The 23692-nt window shown below is 30.5% G+C and overlaps 1 protein-coding gene across 4 annotated transcripts in view; it reads right to left on the bottom strand.

The window, feature by feature from the left end:
- The window catches only part of LOC142319069 (luciferin sulfotransferase-like), a 359044-nt gene that overhangs the window by 108006 nt on the left and 227346 nt on the right, over nucleotides 1-23692 (bottom strand). For all 4 annotated transcript variants that reach the window (XM_075355929.1, XM_075355928.1, XM_075355927.1 and 1 more), the window contains one exon: nucleotides 5645-5810. In XM_075355929.1, the coding sequence (XP_075212044.1) occupies nucleotides 5645-5810 (166 nt within the window). The remainder of the gene's footprint in view (nucleotides 1-5644; nucleotides 5811-23692) is intronic.

The following is a 23692-nucleotide window of genomic DNA, read 5'->3' as shown; positions in this document are numbered from 1 at the left end:
CTACACACATATTAATATATACAAACACAAAATAAATATTCAAACAGTATAAAATTTCAACAATATTATATATTATATACGTTACCTGTTTATCAAACATAATGAGTGTATTCCATATTCATAATAAAACTATTTTTAAAAAGGTAGCCGTAATTCTAAGTAAACAAAGTTGTAATTTTCTATGAAGAGGCTGAGTTGTTTTCTTTGATACTAATGATGTTTATTATACAGCTAGTCTCTGTAGCGAATAGAAGGAAGGATAGAATTGAATGAACTGTCGTTTTGAAGAATTTAACATTCTGATATTCAACACTATATTCTGCTCAGTGGTAAAGGCAATGAGAAATCACTTCACTTGTCACTTTAGTAAACCAGTAATTGTTTACTTACTGGACTTGATAATGGCTGTGCTATTTTTATTGAATTTTGCTTTACTGTGGTCCTGAGAAACCTTTTGGTTGTGGTATTAATCTAAGATATAGGTAATAAAAATTAAATTTTTGATTTTTTTTATAATTAGGATGAAAGAAAACAATAATTAAAATTAAAAAAAATTGTTAAATGTGATTAATAGTTAAGTTTATTATTTGTACCTTAATAATAACAATATTCACAAGTTTAATTTTATAGTGTCTAAAATTCAACTACGAAACTGTTTTCGTGTAACTCAACACAGTACTTTGACTTATGAGAAGGGGAGTTATTTTGCTTCCGTTTCTAATTTTTAATAAATTATCCATTCATTTACAAGATCTTTTCGCCAATTTAATTAAATTTAAATTAAATATTTTACTTTCCTGGCATCATACCTCTAGAACTGTGTTGCATTTAGGAAGTTATAGTAACCAGTCAAAAAATGGGGTATGGAGATTTAGCATTTCTCGACATTTCATGATCTCCTTCCCCAAAATACCGTAAAAAAGCTATCTTTTAATTTTTAACCAAATTATTATTTTGTCTTCCTAAGCATAGTAGTAGTGCATTTGAACCCGAAAAAATACTTTAGAGGCAGTTTTGGGAATGGGAAATTAGATTAAAATTTAAAAATATCATTCTTTTGCATTTTTTTCATGTATCATTTTCTCAGTACATAAATAACCAATGCCAGATTTTTTTGGTCATTTTTTTTTATTATGCACATGTTTTTATTATTATTTTTATTTATTTATTTTTTACTGATTATAATGTGAAATAATACTTAAAAAATAAGTATTATTACACATACAATCTATTATCAATATAAAATTAATAATTTTTGTATTGAGTTCAATTCCTGTTCCTTTATCAATTCAATTCTTCCTGTTCCTTTACTTACCGGTTAAATTTCGTCCATTTATTTTATAATTATCTATATTCTGTTCTGAACAACTGATTCTTAAATAAAACCTAAATTAAGATTCTAAAATAAAAATGGAGTAACAGATGTGACCTAACGCTATATAAAGTGAAAGAAGTGTCAGTACACCGTGTTTTGAAAAGTGAGTATATCCGAAACGCGTCAACATATGATTTAATTATGACGAAGCTGAGAAAGATAAATAATTGTACTCAATACAGAATTATGACGATTTTAACAAAATACACGCGCAAGCGCACACACACTCACATACACACATTAACAATAATAAAAATAAAAAATTATTTATTTCATTACGAATAATCTAGGTTTTTAAAATATTAAAAAAGTGACCAAATTTCAATTGGAAAATGAAATATTTATTGATTAAAAACTGGACGATGACTGAAAAAGTATTGGTCCAATTAATCCAAATTTTCGTATGAACAATGGAGTAATTTACTTATTATTTAGTTAATAAAAAATCGTTTAATATTCGGTATTTAAGCGCATTTAAAAATTCAAAAGGAATGACTATTTTTTTTTTTGTTGATAAATGTAAATTAGTTTGGAAGATAAACATAATTAAGTGAAATTATGTCATGTGGTACTATTTTTCATATTTATTTGTAAAGATAGAACGGAGATAGTACAATTTATCTACTAAGCGTATTCGAACTCCGTTCACACTAGAACAAATGATGTAAAATACCTATTCAAATTCTTAGGATAAAAGAGAAAATAAAGAACCTCGTGCCTAGATAAAATGTTTTGTGTCATTCAACTCAGTTTCTGACCACTTGTTTTCTCATGAATAGGATTTACACAAAAAAAAAAAATTGTATTAATTCTGTTGATAGTAAATTTCGATACATAACGTGTAATTGCGACTGTAGGTGTACAAAATATATTCCGGTTGTTTCCCTTCTCTTTTAGATTTCTTATGAAATCTATCTATTGTAATGGGTACCATGATTCGACTTTGAGACCCCAACCCCCAGACTCCAAAACCACTGTCAGTTTATATATATTTCACTTTTTCTGTACAATAACTGCCGTAATTTTGCGCCAATCGCATTCAAATTAATACACAAAATATATCGACCCATAATCTCAGTCGAATTCGTTAATCAGCAAATTCGGACCATGGGTGTGGTAATGGGAGATGGGCTTTTTCGAAAAAACAAAATATTGCTATAACTTTCTTATTAAGTAAAATGTCGAATTCGTTCAAAGTTCCTACAATTCTTTGGATAAGGGCCTAAAACTTATTTAAGTAAAGTTTTTGATACCACCAACCATTAGCCCAGATGATGGAATAAATGGGGTTTCAAAGACAAAAAATCATACTTCCTTTAATAGGCACAGTATCGAATCGGTTTAAAGAGGCCGTTAGTTCTCTAAACATTACCTAAAACTCTCGCCTGAAACAATTTTTGATATTATCTACCCTTACAGCAAGGATGACCAAAATGTTGCTGGAATTGTAAGAAAATGGACTTGTCGTATGCTAAACATGTGAAACTTTTTTCATATGTAACCGTTGTCGTATTGAGTACATTTGAAGTTTTTCTTAACTTTATGGCGGAAATCTTCTTTATCTCCTATATAGCATCGGTGAAATCTACTTCCTCCTTCCAGCGTGCCGAAATGGATTTTTTTTAATAACTAAATAAATAATATATTTTAATTTAAACATTTTTTTAATGTTAGTAACTCGTAGGTATAGATCAGGAATAAGAAGTCTTTCTCACTTTCTACTGATCTTGTTTTAAATGAAAAGAGTAGATCTTTGATGAAAATTTTCTTTGAAAGGGTATTTAACTGACCTTTTTTTTTATTCAGTGCAAGCTTCTAAAATTTGGACATTTATTTTATTTTTAAGAAATTATGTTTTTAATATTGAGATTGATTTAGGATAATTTTAATATTCATCTTTAATGAAGTAGAGAAGGCTTTTATTATTTACAATAGCAACAGCATGAATTTTTAAATGAAAACTACGATGGTTTGTCCTAAACATACACGTCTTAGTACTTGAGTAAGTCAACAAAGAAACAACCTTCTCTTTAGCGTTACTATGTTATACACTACACTGAGGGTGGTATGTATACACTAATCCATTGTATAATGTTAATATAACAGTATTTAATTACTATAAAAGCAGATAGTATCTTGTCATTGTACACTGAAAATACTGTACAGGTCTTGTTTACTTATTTAATTCTCACGTTCCTTAATCCATGTTATTGGTAGGTAAACTCTTAAAATTTTATCACCGTAAAAGTTTAGATAGTTTACTGAATAAATAAAATTTAATAGTGTTGCAAAAGATCAATCTCCCAGCAAATAGTTAAAAATTAATTAGATTATAATCTACGACTTAGATTTATTTAAATATGTCACACCCAAACAACAAATAACAATAATTAATCATTTGTGGAAAATAATTATAACAATATTAATTAATTAATAATTATGTTTTTATTTCATAAAATTATCCATTATAAAAATAATAATAATAACTCTAACAATTTTATGTATAGGTCTATTAGGTCTATTTTATATTTGTGGCATTAGAGACTAATGCCACAAATCTGATAGATTGTTTAGTAGCAGCCATTTGTGAATTGAAGCAGTTAAAAACTGTACTTTGGATTATGTCTATTTTACTTTATAGTATGAAAATAGCCTTTAGTTATTACTGAATCCTTTCTATTATGTGCAATCCCTTCTTTCCTGGATCCTGGGTCTTCTGGGCAAAAGGCCTTTTAATATATGTACACATAGGACGTCAGATTTTAGCAAAAACTTTTGAACTAAATAAACTAAGTTTAAAGATTTGTGAAATATATTATGAAATATCAAACTAGGACTTCATCCACTTTGGTAGAAATGTAAATCTAGTTTTTACTTTCCTGATGAATATAATTAGAATAGCTAAATTAAAGGGAAAAGTGTGGAGATCATGTCAAAAATGGTCACAGAGTTTTTTTGAAAATCATAACGTTTTTGGGTAAAACTAGTTTATTTAGACAAAAAAACCATATGTATATTTGTATATTGTTATATATGAACGTACGTATGTATCGCAGATTTGTTACCTATAATGCATATGTAAATAATCCAATTTCTTTTTTCAAATTAAAGTTGAAATTATCTCTTAAAAATTCTGCCTCTTCCCCATCTTTTAAAATTGAAATATATGTTTTTTGTTCTATCTCCCTTCAGTTTGAATAATTATAAAATTTTTTTTTTTTAAATTTATACTTTATGTATAGAGCTACCAAGAAATTCTACATTTTTTTAAATGATAGATCCCGGAGCTAAAATGCAGATAAGCTTTTTTTGAAAACCTTTCTTTTATTAGCTTTTATTGAAGGGGGTTTTAAATTCAGAGAAGACTTTACTTCAGCAAATTTCTTAAGCTTATCCTATATATTATAAAACATCATATATTTTTATAAAACGTTTTCTTATAGTTCATTCCCCACCTCTTAAAAAAAAACGTGTAATTGTTTTTTTGCCTCTAACTCTTTTAATTTCTACCATTAATAGCTGGGAAAATCATACAATACTTTGACAGCTTTTTTCTGTTTAATTATTCAATTGCAAGCAGATGGATCGGAATTCAGATAAATGAGATTTCTATTAATAATGACGGAAAGATTATTTATTTTGCATTCTAGCAAAAAGGTAGAGGATAAGAAATTCTCAAAAGAAATGAGTAATTTATTTTGTTTGACCTTCATTTTTTTTAAATACTTCCAATAATTTCGGAAATAATTCGTTAAAAAATTACCTTATACTTGGATTTATAAGAACTTTGATAAAATACTGATTAGTCGAGTTTCACGTTTTGTTTAATAAAGCATTTTGTCTTAAAATTTATAAAACTTAATTACTCGTACTTTGTTATTAGATGTTATTAAATTAATTATATATTTAACTTAAGCTAGTTTATAGAATAAAAAAATGGAAAAATAATATAAAATTGATATCAGAATATTTCCGGAATCCGATATCGGAAACTCATATCATGTTTGGTTGTCACCGTCATGAACTGTTTTCACATATTACGTAATCTCCGTTTCATATTACTTATTAGTATCATTCGTTTCATATCAATCATTCAATCAATATCATTAGTTTCATATATACTTAAAGTATAAGTATCATATACTTTTACTTAGGGTAGAGCGCCATGGAAAACTTTTAATTGAAAAAGGGCGCCGCGACTCAGAAGAGTTTTGGAACCACTGAGTTAGACGTAATATAGAAATTAGTAATACTATTATTATAACTTACCTTTGGTTTTTTAATCCAAATTTCTTGTGGTAAAAGTCGAGTTGGAAGATGGCTTTTAATATATCTTGGAGATGGAAGCTCATCTGCGAAAGTAATAGTATCTGCACAAAGTACGTTATCATCATCTTCAGACTCTTCAGGTTCTTGTGAGATTATACTCACTGCCCTAGAAACAAAGGAGAATAATATGTAAATAAGCTATTTATTTTTCTTCATATCATTTTAGGAATTTTTACGGAGTTAAATCCTAAATTTATTGGTTTTATGGTTAAAAATATATCGCAGGATGAGCTTATTTTATCCTCTATTGTCACTTAAAATCATATTTTTCCTTTCAATGTTGTCAGGGAATCCCAGAAACATTATTGACGAAAATTATATTCTACTGACATTAACATGCATATAAAAAAAAGTCTACGAACAAAAATTTCAATAACATTTATAAAAAAAATAATTAACTTGAAAATATATCTGTCCCGTAGTCAGTTATATTTATTATATTTGACATTTTTTTAAAAACATAAATAAATAAAGTATAAAAAAAGTTACGCTGATAAAACTTAGTGTAAATCTGAACAACTTTAGTTAAACTTTTATAACGTACTTAATTGCTCTGAACGGATCTCAACTAAAGTGTAGAAGGAAAAAAAAGATATTGACAAATTCAACAACACATAAATTTTTGAACTAAATTGCAAATATATTGTGAACTAAAAACATTGCTTTTTCTGAATTTTATAAATATATCTGAAACACAAATATCATACACAGTTTTCATAATGTTCTTCGGAGTTTCGAAAATTCATTAACAAAAAATTTCACTCATAAGAATAAAACAAAGTACTGTACAAAAGAGTACTTCAGATAGTTTTTTCCACATATACTAGGCGGTTAGTAAACCATTTGCTCGCTACGCATCGACAGTAGAGAAAGGCTACCACGGGAAGCGAGAAGTCGTTTTGTGTGTTAGAATTTCACTTGTCAAAGTCAGTAATTTCTGTGCAACGTAGGTTTCGGTTGAAATTTCATAAGGAGCCACCAAGTGACAATTCAATTCATGCATGGTATAAACAATTCAGCGAAACTGGTTGCTTGTGCAAGCGAAAATCAACTGGTCGTCCATCAACCTCAGAAGTCAATGTCCAACGTGTGCGTGCAAGTTTCATTCGCAACCCTTCAAAATCGACTGCGGCTGCAGGCAGAGAATTAGGAATTCCAACACAACAGTGTGGAGAGTTCTCCGTAAACGTTTATTATGCAAACCGTACCATCTTCAATTAATCCAGCGTCTTTCTGATGGGGATAAAACACGTAGGCTCGATTATTTTACAGTTACAGGAAAAGATGTTAGATGAAGGTTTTCGAAACAAGATAATTTTCGGCGATGAAGCTACTTTCCATATTAGCGGCAAAGAAAACCGTCATAACGAGCGAGTTTGGGGAACTGAAAACCCAAACGCTTATGTGGAACACATTCGGGATTCTCCGAAAGTAAACGTTTTTTGTGCGATCTGTCGTAAGACAGTGTATGGGCCGTTCTTTTTTATGGAAACGACAGTAACCGGCATGATATACCTGGATATGTTACAATTACGGATTATGCCTCAGCTACTCAACGACTTCATTTTCCAGCAAGATGGTTGTCCTGCCCGTTTTCATAACGAGGTTCGACAGTACCTTAACACAGCATTACCTCGGCGCTGGATAGGACGTGCGTCTGAAGAAGACCAACACATTATGCTGTGGCCACCAAGATCACCAAACCTCACGCCATGTGATTTCTTTCTCTGGGGATACGTGAAAGAAAGATAAGGTGTTTATCCCACCAATGCCGCACGATATCGCTGAGCTAAAGGATCGCATAATCAATGCAATCAACTCTATCGAAAATGACATGTTAGAACGAGTTTGGCAAGAGTTAGACTTTCGTGTTGACGTGTGCCGTGTCACCAGAGGAGCACATGTTGAACATTTATAAATTTTAACAAAAACTGTTTGAGTCCCTGCATCACCTCGTACAACTTTCATTTAAGAACATTATGAAACGCCCTGTATTAAAAATATAAAAACTGTACGCAACTTCTTTTTTTGCAAACTTGGATAATGAAATCATGAATAGAACTTCTAGTAATTATAGAACTTGTAATTAATAGGACTTGTAGTTATAGTTTAAATATAATTCAATTATATGTACAAGAGGAAATACCTGTCTGTAATCTTATCAAAGATTAGAGAAAACAGTTCTTTTGCAGTTATATCTACAATCTTTTTCTTACTTTTATGAACACCCTTATTCTTAATTTTTTGTTTCTTACGAACGTCCTTTTAGGTAGATTTCATAAGAAAGCTACCTCTTGTAATGGGTACCATAATTCGAATTCCGAAAAATTTCGACAAATCTTTGCGGTTCACATCCCCCAGACCCCAAAATCACCGTCAGCTCAAAATTTTATATATATATATATATAAAATTAGAGCTGACGGTGATTAGAGCTGATATATATACGAGTACTGTAAATAAACTAGACTGGGTTTTTCTTTGGCAGCCAAAGTGGCAACACTGTAAAGTTACGTAAATATATGGTTATATGAACAGCTGATTTATATTAGGTAATAATATTTGTAGTCTATTGTTGCCACGTGAGACGTAAACAATCTTTTGAAACGAGTTTTTGTTGTGCGTTACAAAAATTAGTGATACTAATTATGTGCAAAGTTGTGCAATCAAGTTTTGTGCTAAACTCGGCGTGAATGATACTGAAACTTTTTAAAAATTAAAAAGGGCGTATGGAGATGACGCTCTGTCACAAGCCCAAGTTTTTAGGTTGTTTAAAGCATTTTCAGATGGCCGGGAATCAGTTGCGGACGATCCACGCTCTGGAAAACCGTTAATGTCAAAAAGTGACGACAATGTTGAGCGAATCTCAAACTGTTGAACTTGATACGGTACGACCGGCGATTAACTGTCAGGATGATTGCAGACCAATTAAATTTGAACCGTACCACAATCCATCAAATTTTGACAAAAGTTTTGTGCAAAATTGGTCCCGAAAAACTTCACTGTGGAACAGAAACCAACACGATGGAAGTGTGCTGCGATCTTCTAGGGCGAATTGAAACTGATCCTGATTTTCTAAAAAAATGTTATTACTGGTGATGAATCTTGGATATTTGAGTACAACCCAGAAACGAAACGCCAGAGCAAGGAGTGGCATACTTCAAACTCACCACGTCCCAGAAAAGCAAAAATGAGCCAATCAAAACCATGCTAATTTGTTTCTTCGATAGTAATGGCATTGTTCATAAGTAGTTTTTCCCTACAGGACAAACTGTAAATCAATATGTTAACCGAGAAATTTTTGAAAGACTGCGGAAAAGAGCTGACCGCATAAGACCAGCATCAAAGATAACTGGATACTTCATTTTGACAATGTACCTTGTCACACTGCACTCTTAGTTAATGAGTTTTTGGCGAAGAAAAATATTCTTGCAGTTCCTCAACGACCTTATTCCCCTGACATGAGTCCCTGTGACTTTTTCCTGTTCCCGACTTTAAAAAAAACCATCTCAAAGGACAGGATTTTGGAGCAGTACCAAAATTTAAAAAAATGTAACCGACCATCTGAAGGATATTCAGCTTTCTGAATTCCAACACTGCTATTAAGAGTTGCGTAGCTTCCCAAGGGAACTATTTCGAAGGTGATAGAGTCATGTAAAATTGAATTGTATATAAAAGGTTTTTCTGATCCAGTCTCATTACTTTATTTACAGACTTCTTATATATATATATATATATATATATATATATATATATACATACGAGTATATGTGTGTGTGTGTGTTTCACTTTCTTGTGAACACGATAATTGCCTTAATTTTATGCTAATCACTTTCACACTGATACATAAAATATAATGACCCAAAAACTCGGTCGCGTTCGTTAATGGGAAAATCAGACCATTAGGGTGGAAATGGGTTTTTTTTCGAAAAAATAAAATAACACTATAACTTTCTTATTTAGTAAAATATCGAAATCGTTTAAAATTCCTACTATTGTTTGGGTAAGGGCCTAAAACTTATCTAAGGTTTTTGATATCACCAATCATTGACCCAGGGGTTGGAAAAAATGGAGTTTCGAAGAAAAACAGAATCGTACCTCCCTTAATAGGCACAGTATCGAATCATTTTAAAGTGGTCGTTAGTCCTCTAAACATTGTGTGAAACTTTTGTGTGAAATAATTTTTGATATGACCAACGCTTACGGCAAGGGATGACCAAAATGTTGCTAGAATTGTAAGAAGATGGGGCTTGTCGTATGCTAAACATGTTAAACATTTTTTACATGCAACCATTATCTTATTGAGTAAATTTGAAATTTTTGTTAATTTTAAGGGGGAATTCTTTTTTATTCCCTACTTAGCATCGCTGAAATCTACCTCCGCCTTCCAGGGTGCCGAAAGAGATTTTTTTATTCTGGTCGTATATTTTGTAATTTAACTTTATTAACGTAAAACTAAAAAAGTTGTAATAATATTTTTTTTAAAAACATAGTAAAACTACTTCGAAAATCGCATTAAATTAAAAAAAATAGTGTTATTCAATTCTTTGAATACTGAATTATTGAAGTCGATGCCAAATTAACGACTGCTTGAAAGTCACTTGGTTGAAAGTTGGTTTTTATTTATATCTCCTTAAAAAGTATAAACTCTAAAGATTAATTAATTCTTAATATTTTTTTCAGCTGAGACCCACTACATGGTACAGATAAAATCGATTCAGACTTGTTTGTTAACTTTTTATTAATAAACAATATAATTTCAGAAAATTTTTCTTTTCCAAGATTTTTTTTAATCGTGTAAAGGCACGAATTATATTACAATATTATAAATGTGTATGTTTAAATTGCTAATTTACAATTTTTTTTTTTTTTCAGTATTTGTTTAACAGTACAAATTTGATTTGTTATTGGTTTGTTACACTTGCTGCTAGTCGGAATTTTCTTAATATGATTTTTTAAACAGTTTCTTTACTATGGTATGACATTTCGACTTTAGTTGTTTCCATTACTAGCAAAACTGAAAATCTTTTTTACTTTTATACCACAGATTATAATTAATTCTCTTTAAAACGATTCTATCTGATTAAAATAGGTTTAATTATTTATAACAAAAAACGTTTCTAGTTATTTATTTTATGAATTTTTAATGAATAAAACAACGGTTGCAATGCGATTTTGATGGGGAGAGTGAAAACAAGTTTGTTTTTAATTGTTACTCCTAGGTAACATTACCACAGTTTTTTTTTATGAAAGCTGATGATAGCGTTGGAGAACATTATTACTGCTTTTACCTGATAATTGATAAAATAATAAATTAAAAGTTACACTCACTGCTTGTGTTCTATATAAATTTCTTCACGAATGCAATTTTCAATTTTCGTTTGACGGTTCCGAGTCTGACCTATTTCTATTACTTACTTCCATTCCAAATGTCGGTGGTCATGGTATCACATAAGCCATGGAAGTTGTAAAAAATTCAGTGATTATTTTGAAGAACCATGAAAAGTTCCATGGCAAGTTGATGCAATAAGAAGATATCCTAAGGAAAGCAAAGGTTCACGGAAATGATACAAATATGACATGAAAAATCAATTATTGTCGAACTGTCCCCTATTTTTTTTTGGGGGGGGGACGAAAAACGCCTGCGTGTTATCATCACCCGGAATTTTTTTTTAATAAAAAAAGTTAAAGAAAATAAAGCTAATTTAAAAGTTGAATAAAACTTATAACTAATGTCACAGATAAAATCTAAAATAAATCCAAAAGTGAATAGAATTTAACAAAGTCCGAGATGTGTGTAAAGGGCCCATTTTCGGATAACAGAGACTAAAAAGAAAACTAAAAACCATAAAAGATCTAACATAAAACTTAAAACTAGGTTAAAAACTAAAATAACAAAATTAAATAAAATTTAATACTAATATAAATTATATAATAAAAAATTAAAACTAAGTTGAAAATAAAAATTAAAAAGTGAAATAAAACTTAAAACTACTATCACAGACGGAGTCTTTAAAACATAAAAGCTAAAATAATAATAATAATAATAATCGGTCATGACCTTGATGAATCCTCTTTGAATCAGTCGAAGAGCGTACGGTCTTAACAAGATAATCGCACAGTCCTACATTTGTAAGTTGAAAACAGCCAATCGAAGAATTTTAAATGGGTTAGACCATTTTTCATTTCAAACAGTCACGACACGGTAGCGCTACGGTTCGCACACAGTACTTGTAAATCCCCAGCTTAAGAGAACTTCGACTATAAGATAAAATAAGTAATAATAAATTACTACTGTTGCCGAAAAGTTCGGTTTATTTGATAACAAACATTGACTATAGGTTTAAATAATTCAAACTTTAAATAACATTGTCAACCGTCCCCTTTTTTTTTGAAATCGGTTACAAAAGGAAAGTAAGTGTTTACCCTTAACAATTATTTTAAGTGATGAAAATATATGTATGTTTTAGATAATTATTTATTTTAAAAAAGCTCTACACCTTAATCTATATAAAAATCCGTTTTAATCTATATCACTAAGTAAATTATTCTAAAATAAAAAATAAATTTTAAAGTTTTGAATGAAAATACGTTAGAATAAGCTATAAATATGCTTTAGCAACGAAATTATTTAATAATGTTCTTCATTTAATAGAAAGTTCAAAAGTTTAATGTTCAGAATAAATTTATTCTGGTTTAATATGTTTATTTTATTTTTTGAAAGTAAATAACACTTCAAATTAAAACGAAAAGATTCAGTAACAAGTGAACATTCTTGCAAAAAGTATTATTTAATTTGTAGAATTATAGATTTTTTTTTAATATAAATTATAAAAGTTTACATATTTCTTTACAAGATGATTTGTGAAGATATGAAGAAAATTTATACAATCATGCGGAGAGAACAATGAATTTACTTTTCTGATGTTATGAATTTTGACATGGAACTTTTCACGATGAGGGATTAATGAGATGTAATTTAATTCAGGAAAGCATAAATTATACTTAAGAACTGTACTCCAGATAATAATACTTGATAAGACTTTGAATACTTCAGTCGTTAAAAATATGTTATTGTTATGAACATGCTTTTAACTTATTCCATAAAGTTTATCGACTACAAAAAAGTTGAGAATTATAATTTTATAATAATTAATTCAACTCTTGTTCACCAAGTAACAATAATATTCTTTTGGATTATGTAACGTAGAAAGAGATGTTTAATTTATTTATTTTTATTTTTTTGTAAGTCAGTAGTTGAATTATTAATTCTCTTATCTTTGAAAAAAATGCAGTAATAACATGGTAAGAAGGGAAGAAAAATGTTTATTTTTTACCTAAAACAAATATTTTTTATGCGGGATTCAGTGCCACAATGACCTGTTTAAACAATTTGTAATGGGTGTGAATTGCTAATGACATAAGTCACTACACTCAAAAAGGTGACGCAGATATTCTCTAAACTAATAAACATCTCACAACAGGTTCGCTAAGGAAAGTGATAACGAGTGAAATTGTTTGTTCTTCACCAAGCCAAAAATATGTCTGCACATCACCATGCCAAACCCAGGTGATACGCAGTTAGTATTCAGCTCTACTAGCATACCAGAGCACGCAATTCACTACTCTTCATGAACCGATTGCTATTCAACACGGAGTGACTGTTCAGCGAATAACATTACTCTCAGATAAAGGAACTTTGACAGCTGTTGTCCTTTGGATTTCTTCAGTAGATAATCCTATTTCTCAAAGGATTAAAGCATAAATTGAAAATACAGTATGTGTACCTATACATCTGGCAGAGTATTAATAAACACTACTGTTATAAATTTTGATTAAAATCAGTACTAATTGATTTCAACACTCGAAATACTGAAAACGCCATGTTTCATCACCTGTTTTGATGCATGATATGAAGTCTGGGTCCCTAGTGGCCGATCTTTTCGTGTTCTTGCAGTCTTCCACTCTGCAATCTTTTTGATTGCAGATGATCGATTGACAACAGATCTTCTTTTTGCCTAAATTTTCAGTTAGAATGCGATTCACAGTTGTTTTAGGAATTCCAGTTATCTCCTCAATTAACCTGGTAGATACACAACGATCATTTTGAAAAATTTCAGCCACTTTTTGAACATTTTCTTCTACTCGAACTATCGATGATGCTCCTGGACGTGGATCATCTTCAACAATCTCTCTAACATCGCGAAACCTTGCATACCACTTAAAACGTTTTTACGACTCATTGTTTCACTACCATAAACAGTTTGTGTCATTCTAAAAGTGTCTGCGGCACGTTTACCCAATTTAGAACAAAACATAATGTTTTCGCTTTGCTCCACTGCACCTTTCACGACCGAAGTTCAAAACTTACTGTTAAAGTTTTAGTTATTACCATTAGTCTGTGATCCCAGCACTGTTAAATTTAAAACGGAAGATAGTCAGAATACCACACTAGTTAATTCATGCAGATGGCATTAGTAGTTACGCGAATATAAAATCAAGTCACCTTTCCTGTGGGACGGACTGTGTATGTAAAAAAAATAAAATTTCATAGAAAATGAAATAATGGCGATTTCCCCGTAGTTTTCCTTCTGTTTTTTAAATAAATTTTCTGTCGGATTGAGTAATCCATAATATTTGTTGCATATATTTATTTCAGCCTCCCCTAATAAATAAAAATTTCTGTTAGGAAACCGGACTGGAGTACTGTCTTTTCTTCTCCCAACATTGATGTAGCTAGCTATAATCGCCAATTAATCCGGCTAGGTGGGGATATATGGAAACCGAAATTGGTTGAGAAATATTTATCTATTCTTCCCTCATATCAAAATAAATCCCATTCAGGAGAGTGGTCTAGAAACCAACCACACCCACTACTTGGGCCTTGGCAGAACCACCACCTTTCTTTAGCTTTCAAAAATGTTTTAAATAGAAAGCTTTATGACAAAATATTCAATTACAATAAATAAAAAAATGAAACAAAATAATTGTGTTACTCATCATATATTAATATCAAGAAATAAACATCACCATTAAAATAGGTATTAACTACACTAGAAATAGTTAAATTATAAATACCTCAAAAATAATAATCAGTACAAATAAAATTCCTAAATAAATTCTTTATTCATCAATATATATAAATATAGAATTGCAGTGAAATTTAATATTTTACACGCTCAACACATTATGTTTTTTTCCATAATTATGACTTCACATTTCAAGTGGAACCACTTCGAATATTCTAAAATTAAATGTAATTTTTAATTCAGTTAACAACAAAAAAACACTGATTGTGGTAAATAATTGCTATCAACAGGATCTAAAAAAGAATAGTTATTTATTGCAAGAATAGAAAGTACACGTAGCATATATCAAAAAGCTGTGTTAATTACTGTTCAAAAACTCAGCTTTCATTTTATTTTTTAAAGATAAAAAAACCAATAAAAAGAAACGACACAATGTACAGATAATTAAAATTCAGATAATTGAATTAAAAATAAATCTGAATTGATAGAACATTGTAATTGATAAACGAAAACAATCACCAGTTCATTTTCCTAGCTTAAAGAGCGATGTTCGTTAATCTAACTTAACCTAATGTAATATTATGTAACTTGTAACATTTTTTATAAAAATAAAAACAATTCACTCTATGCATTGAATTGACGTAAAGTTTTTAGAAAATAAAAAGCAGTCTTCTTAATGTTAAAAATATTTGTATAAATTAATTTATTTGATGAATGTAATGTAGAAATTAAATATATTTTACTTTGCATCATTAAAACACAAAAAATACATATACATGTAACTGAAATATTAATTATATAACTTTTCATATGGATATAACATACACATTACAGGATCATATTTTAAGATTTAAGTTACAAGTTACTTCTTCATCTGTTCTACAATAAGCTTTATCAGTTACATTACTACAGTTGCTCAAGACTTTTTTAGATTACATAATTTGAACTGTTCATATTAAAGCACTTATTTTATTCCTGTTTGTATATATGATACAACCACCATCATATGTTGCATTAAAAAAACTGTTAGCAAATTAGCAATGGACTGACTCTACTTGTAATTTTATTTTTCAAAATGATGTACTCTAAAAAAAATATAAACATGATATACAGTTTTTGGAATGCAATGCAATTTTACAAGTTTCGAATTAAACAACTCTCAGTATGTATTGTACTTTAATATTTTAACATCATAATTTAATTTAGAAAGAGTTCAGATCTGGGCTGCTGCTAGTACTACAGCTATCTAATTAGTTACCAATTACTAATGTGTCTGCCCGAGGTACTTACAAAAATCGGCACAGGACCAAATATCGCCTGTCATTGCACGAACTCTTCCAAATTGCCGCAGCTTAAGTTAGCCCTCAATGCACAGCCGGGACGAAAACGTTTCACTCAGAAAACGCCCGCACTGCTCCGAATTTTTAACCACATCATAAAATTAGCTTTAACAATTTTCACTAGTTCACCACAAGGTAACCCACGCTATAGAGAAAACTCTGTCTCTCTCGAGCCAGTCAGTCGCCTCTCGCGTTGCACACATGACTGCAGGGCTTCGCGTGCGCTTTCCCCATCGCACGCGCGGTCGCCAGTAATTTACCACCCGCTACGAAATAATAATTTCCAAGCGTTTACCTCAGGTTGCACGTTTTCACTGCAATTATTTCTTAATCGCAATCGTTTTTCACTTGCATTAAAACATTAACTACAATTATTATTAAATATAATTTACTGCTCGATTATTTTATAAGCAAATTTCTCAAAATATGAATGAAAAATCGTATTTCTCAAAAAGGTCGCAGCTCAGAGGTTTCCTGCATGGTTTTCCATTGGACTGATGATGCTTAAGAATAAAAAATCATTGAGCAAAGTAAATACAAAATAACTTAGCGCGATATACTCAATCGTAGATTTCAGAGTTTTGAAAATAATCCGACACACTTTTAAAGGAAGAAAACATTTTTAGTACTAGAGCTGCAAAGGTTGATCTCAAGTGTAAACCACAAAAACTGTTTACGTATGAAAACCTTTTTTAACAAAAACTATGGTGTTGGGCAATAGAAATGACAATAGAATATTTACAGATGAAGAATATCTGTGCAGTAATTTAAAACTTATTTTCATTCTGTATTTCAAATGGATAATTCTGCATATTGTCGTAATTGTAATTGATATTACAATTATGGTATTTGGTTTTTTTTTTTGGTGTAAAAGGTAGTTTGTTAAGTTGATTAGTATCCTAATTTTTTGAGTAAACGTTTGAAGTAAAGGGTTGGTTAGAATTTCTAAAATGGAAATTTCTCCATCTGTTATTATTCAAAGTTCTAATTTCAGTCCTCTGTTTTTCATTCCTTACAAAAATAACATCACTTACTTTATTTATTCTAAGATTATTTCTGTTAGCAGATGTTGTAAAAACGTGTTCTTAAGTGAATTTTAAAGATGATAAATAATTTGCTGAGTGACTTTAATAGAATATGTCTGCTGTTAATAGAATGCACCTCAATGTAAGAAAAACCTTATCGTTATATATTCTATAAAACATTGAAAGTTAAGTACTTCTGTAAATTAGATCAGAGTTGAATAAAAACAGTTATTGACTTAGGTGTTTTGTGTAAACTGTTGCTTAACTAACACGTTTTTCATGTTCAAAGCGGGGTGAAAGCTAAAACTGCTTTTATGGATCTGTCACTTGTTTGAAAATACTGGATCGATCCAGGTTAAATATCATAATGGTTAAGCCAGTGCTTGAATACTATATCCCAATATGGTATTATACACTGAGAATTTATAAACCGATTTTACTTTTAATTTATTTGAAGCTGTTCAAAAAAAATCTTTTTTTCATTTTTAATATGTTGATATACTGATGAAGAACCTTTTCGTTGTAAAGCTCACTGTAGTTTCTAACTGATGATCGGTTGTTTCAGAATGTTATATTTGCTAGAAGGTGCTCAAAGGAAGTTTTCTTAGTGATATAACCATATTAGTTTTTGCGTGCTTTCTATTAGATCCAGAAAGAATCGTCTTTTTCTTTGGATGTAGTAGCCAGCTTCTTTGGTCCTTTGGTAAGATGCTTGGAGAAAATGAATGTTTATCTTCCTGATACTGTGAATTTTGAAATGGCATTTCAACATTAATAAGTAAAATCATCGATTTCCGGTATAAGTATCTCATAGTATATTTTTTAATAATTTTTGTAACTTGTTATGATAACTGTCAAAGGTTTTAGCTTTAGACCTTTATACATATTCATATTATTATTATTATTGTTATTATTATTTTTATTTTTTTTTTTTAATTTGTATTAATCTAATCAGTTTCCAAGTATTTTTTTTAAATTTATGCATATCTATTTTTCTATGAAACATATTAATAGTTAAATGGTCTGCGGCACTTTTCTCTGTTTGGATTATTCCAGCCTCCCAGAATGTAATTTTCAGACGGTTGTGAAAAACTAAAAGGAGAGTAGTGGAGATCATAAAAGTTTTATTATTATTATTTAAGATTTATGATAACTTTTAATACCAATTATTATTACATTATTATAAATGAACAAAGAATAAAGAACAGAGACAGATCTTCATCTTTATCATTGATTAATCATCATTGTAACACTAAAAGTTTATAAATAATTTATTTAATAATTCTCTATTCCACTCTATACTAATTAATTTTGTGCGATTATGAAGATCGTAAAAATATTAAAATTGGAGAACTAGATGTTTTTTTTGTTTATTTCAGTTTCCTGTATATACTTATCTACATTATGTAAGTTATAGTTCCATTTCCTATTTATTACTGAACATGAACTATAAAGAGCTTTAGAATAAGAAACTTACCAAAAGTCTCATTTTGACTATAGCCGTTTAACGGGCAGTTAAATTCAAAATTTAGAAATATTAATTTTACAGTGTAACTTCTAGATGAAATCATAGATTACACTAGTACCAAAATAATATTTTGTTTTACTTTCCCGGCAAATATAGTCAGAAGAGATATAGAATATTGAAGGAGAAAGTTTGGTTATCATTCAAAAAAAAAGATTCGGGATTTTTACAATTCTTTACTTTTTAAGGTCCAACTCGTACATCTAGACCAAAAAAATATACATATGCGTATATTTGCTTAAGTATATGTGTGTCGTACTGCTTTTGGCCTTTTATCTCAGGATTGACCAAACTGATTTTCTTCAAATTTGGCTAAAAATATTTCTATGTATCGGACATTGATCGTTAACATTTTTTTCAGATATTTAAAAAAATTTTTTGAAAGTTTATACTTCATATATAAAGCTAAATTAATAGACCCCCAGACACAGTCTTTTTTTCTGTTTAGCCTCTGGAACCACCGTAGGGTAATACAACAGAGGATTAATGAAGGTGATATCTGTGAATGTAAATGAAGTGTAGTCTTGTACAACCTCAGGTCAACCGTTGTTTGTTTATGTTAGCCCAGTTGTTTGGTTACGTTTTTGACTTTGAGATTTTTCTTGTTTTTAGACTTAACATTTTTTGTTAGTTTTTGCCATTTTGTGTGATTCTGGCGGGTCACGGGGTGCGGTCCAGCCTACGGGTGAGGAATTTCTAGCCTCTCCTAGCAGGCGGAGGTCTAATAGAAGAGGACGGGCGGTCCGTGGACCCCGGGGAGCACGTTCCCGTTACGGTGTGTGAGACATCAGCGTTTCCGGATGCAGAGACGAGTCAGTTGTCAGAGATTCTTCTCTTGCGGAATAAGAGGAAGAAGGACAAGTACGCAGTCATTTGATGTGGCGTCAGTGTGGGTCGGTTACCTCCTCGATGTCCGGTAGTGATGTCTAGTATCTTGGAACGACAGGTGGAATGCGGTGAACACACGCAGAAATCCCCCTAAGCGACGGGGCTCCTCGGCGGAGGCTCCCCTAGGCGGCAGGGACTTGTCGGAGTCGTCGTTCGCCGATGATCCCCTGGGGACGTTGTTCTGGCTATTTTAATTCGATGAGAAGAGCGCCCGGGTGATTGTGCAGGGGCGTTGTACATACCTTGTGGATTAGGTATGGCCCCTCCGAGAACAGATGGGGAAGATTTTATTGGGTGAGAGACCCGCACTTGCCGTCAGAGCGGGCCTTGACGGCGGTTGGCAGAGTCTTTCCCTCCCCCTACATAAAAAAATGTTTTTAATTAAATTTTCTAAATGAAAAATATCATAAATTAAATAAGGAGCTAAAAATTTTGTTCTGTGATGTGGCATTTGGCAAATAATACTATATAAAGTGATTCTGTAATCTATAATGATTATTTATGTTCAGAATTAAGATATCCTCTTTTTAGTATAAATAATGATTTCATACACATAACAACTACGTTGTCAGAATGATTTATTTCACTTCCGGGAAATATGACAAGTTATATTATTTAAATTGGAGGCGTTTAAGCATTTGAAAAGGCCAGTTGTTAAAAAAAAAAAACAGTTAATAACAGAAGCGAGTGGGAAAATACATAACTTGTTATTTAATTTTAATATCTTAATAGTAAAAAACACTTTATTTAGGGGAAACCACAGTTGCAAAGCAATCCTAACAGCTATTAATCTTAACAGTCGCAAAGCAATACTAACAAGTATTGGGTTAACCCAATATTTGGGTTAACCCAATACCTAATTAGGCTATTAACAGGGTTATAATCCTGAATTGAATCCCATCCTTACAGGAACGACTGTTTTTAGGCAATGGTGAAAGTACCCGCGTATTTTATTGGATATCTCTCCTTTACAACCCTTTTTCAATTGTCAATAAAATTATATAAACGTTTAAAACGGCTCCGTGAAAAAAAATTCTAGTCTTTTATAGGAAACGTAACCTATTTTTATTTATTTATTATTATTTTTTTACTTGACAATCATGTTAAAATGCGACAATCGGAAAAAACTATACGTCAGATTAAAAAGTGTTTACTTCATTCTCTCGATTTTTGTTCAAAGATCACCGTCGGCGACTACTTAAGCTTTCTATTTCGTAACGCTTACTTTTGATTTTTATTATTATTACGTATTATAAATATTTTTTTTTTTTAATTTATTCTTGCACCATCTCCTGAAGATTGTACTGAATATGTAGTCAGAATTCGATTATTATTTTAACAGGCAAAAATTTAATTACGTTTCTTTACGAATGTATATTGAATGTATGGTCTTTTAATAAAAAAATAAAATTAATATTTAAAATAAATAAAATAAAAAAATCGAGTTCACGAAGTCTCGAACCGTATCAAGGCTGTAAATTTTCCTATCCACTTTATATACACGTACTTTCAAAGAGTGAGCGGCTGGGACTCGTGGCCGAGTCCTGTAACTCAGCTACTTTGAGAGCCGGAAAATTGGTCCTGGTTTACGCCCATTTGTCATACAAATTGCATGCTGGTCATTTTCGTGACCGCATATGTGTGTTAATTTGGTGACGAAAAAGAGTTACATTTGGAACACATGATTTAACTTACATTAGTTATTAAGTAGTTCTGTAGTTTATATAATAATATATAATAATAAATAAGAGGGGGTAGAGATTAACTTTGCTCCCTGGTACGTTGTGTATAAAGCAATTGCCCATTGTTAAAGATGGACAGTTGGATTTAATAAGCAGTTGCACCAATATAATATCATTAAATCTCGGGCATTCCAGGTACAATGATCCTTTTGGTTATTATAAAACATATACCATCTCTCTTGGGGTTCCCTCAGAATGTCAGGAAGAGTTTTCAAGTTTCCAAAAATGGACGGTCAGATCAAAATTTTTGTTGCCTGTAAGTGTGAATCACATAGGTAAAGGCGGATCTCGGAGCACTGAGTCCGCACAACGTGGTTGCGATGATGCTCCGTGACCTGAGAAGCTGGGGAATGTTGCCCATTCGTTGGCAACATTCTCAGGGCCAAAAAGGTTGACCTGGATAGTCCTGAAAATTAGGTAGCACCTAATCAGGTTAGTATAGGAGGACTCGACCGGAAGTAATGTGTTAAACGGTTCCGAATCAAGTCCTGGTAGAAAGGGGGCTGGTTTTAGTCGGTAGTCTGCTGATAGTGATTGGATAATACCATCAGTGGGAGCCCGACACTCGTGCGTGTATGCATTCCCACCTCCATCCGCAAAAAAAAAATATTATTGTTATTATTATTATGTAATGGAAATAATAGATGGTACATATTCAATATTTGAGTTATAACAGAAAAGTGATAAATGTGATTTATTTTTTAATATCATTTTAAAAGCACCTTACGTTATAAGTAGAAGTAACTAACTATTCCTTTCTATTTTGGCTATAAATCTAGAAGTGATTCTAATTTTTGGCTTGAGGTAGGAATAAATGAAGGAAAATTGTTCCAGTTGGTTCTGCTGTTATACAGAATTTTATGGCAGCAAAATATGAAAAATTGAAGTCAAAAGATTTTAATAAGAATTCTAAGAAAATACAAGCTTGTTAAAATAGGTATGAGAAATAAATCAGTGGGACATCTGTTAAGGAGTAAGATTTGATAAAGTGTTTTAGTTAGTGTAAAGTGAACCAGAAATCCAATTATAAAACATAATTTTGATGATGTAGGTTGTAATAGATATCCCAAACTTATAGATCGTGTTAGAAAAGAAACGCGAGTTAAAAAGTTCATCGAACCAGTAAAATGAGAAACGATAAAACCTTTGATGAAAAAGTAAAAATTATTAGAAAAATTTTTATTTTTGTGATATATTTGAAGAAAAATGTTAAGTAAGACTGTAAAATATTTTATGAAATTTTCTTCAGAATATTTATGATTTATTCTCTTATATCTTTTTACAAATTACAAAAAATAGTACGGAGGCCTTGTCTTAAATTGTTATTTCGTTCATAGAATTATTTTATCTTCTTGAATCTGTTTAAAATAGGTAACCTTAATATTTTTTCATAATAAACAGTTGAGTCAAAATTCATGAAAGATTTTTTTAAAACTATTTACGCATAAATGTTAAACCGTAAGTAATGTTAAACCTTGTGTTTTTTTAAAATAAATTGTGAACTCTGTGACTACGTGAAGGAAGGAATAAAGAAGGTTAAGTTCATTTAAAAATAATGGTAATGAGCAGAGAAGTAAATTCTTTTCAAATCAAATTTTCTCTTTACTTCACTTTTGTTTTACTACATTTGAGAAAATACATATCAGATACAACTTCAGTTAAATTTTAGTATATTTGAAAAAATACACATCAGATACAACCAGTTAAATTCAAATAATGCAAAGGATTCCTTAAATTTTGTAAAGCTCAGTTGCCAGATAAATGTAAATAAGTAAATTCTTTTTTGTCAGTAGGTATGCTATGAGTATTGTGCGTGTGTAAATGTATACGCTCTTACTTTCTTTGCCTGATACAAGTATACCGTAGTTTGTTTACTATTCGTAGTTGATTTACTTCATAAAGATTGTATTCTTTTTGTAGGTGAATACAGAAAAATTATTATTTTCTTTGAAAATTGGAAATAAAATGTATCGGTAAGCTGATAAATAAGTATATATTAATAAATAGTTTTATATCAGATAGATTACATCTTGAATGAATAAGTATGGCACGTCACAGAAAACAAAACTATTTTATTCAATATTTTCCTGTTAGAATCAAGAAAATCCGTTGGGAAACATGATCGGAAAAGTAAAAAAAATACAAAATAAATAAGTAATAAGTGAATTTCTATGACATCGTTAATACATGCTTAGTAATGCCTTAAACTAGATGAATCCCTTCCCATACTCTTTATAGATTTTTACAAGTTTTATTAACCTTTACAAAAAATAAAACAAAAATATTTATAGTTCACTACTCAAGGGAAATGAAATAACGACAATCTACACTTATAAATCTCATTTCATTTTTCACAATATTTTATATTTCTGCAAATATTATCGTAATTGATTTGAGTGTTATTTTCTGCTCTTCCTAGCCTTACTACTCCAACATTCATA

This window comes from Lycorma delicatula, chromosome 2 (genome assembly GCF_047948215.1).
Source record: "Lycorma delicatula isolate Av1 chromosome 2, ASM4794821v1, whole genome shotgun sequence".
Lineage (NCBI taxonomy): Eukaryota > Metazoa > Arthropoda > Insecta > Hemiptera > Fulgoridae > Lycorma > Lycorma delicatula.
This window is presented reverse-complemented; position numbering and strand designations above follow the sequence as displayed.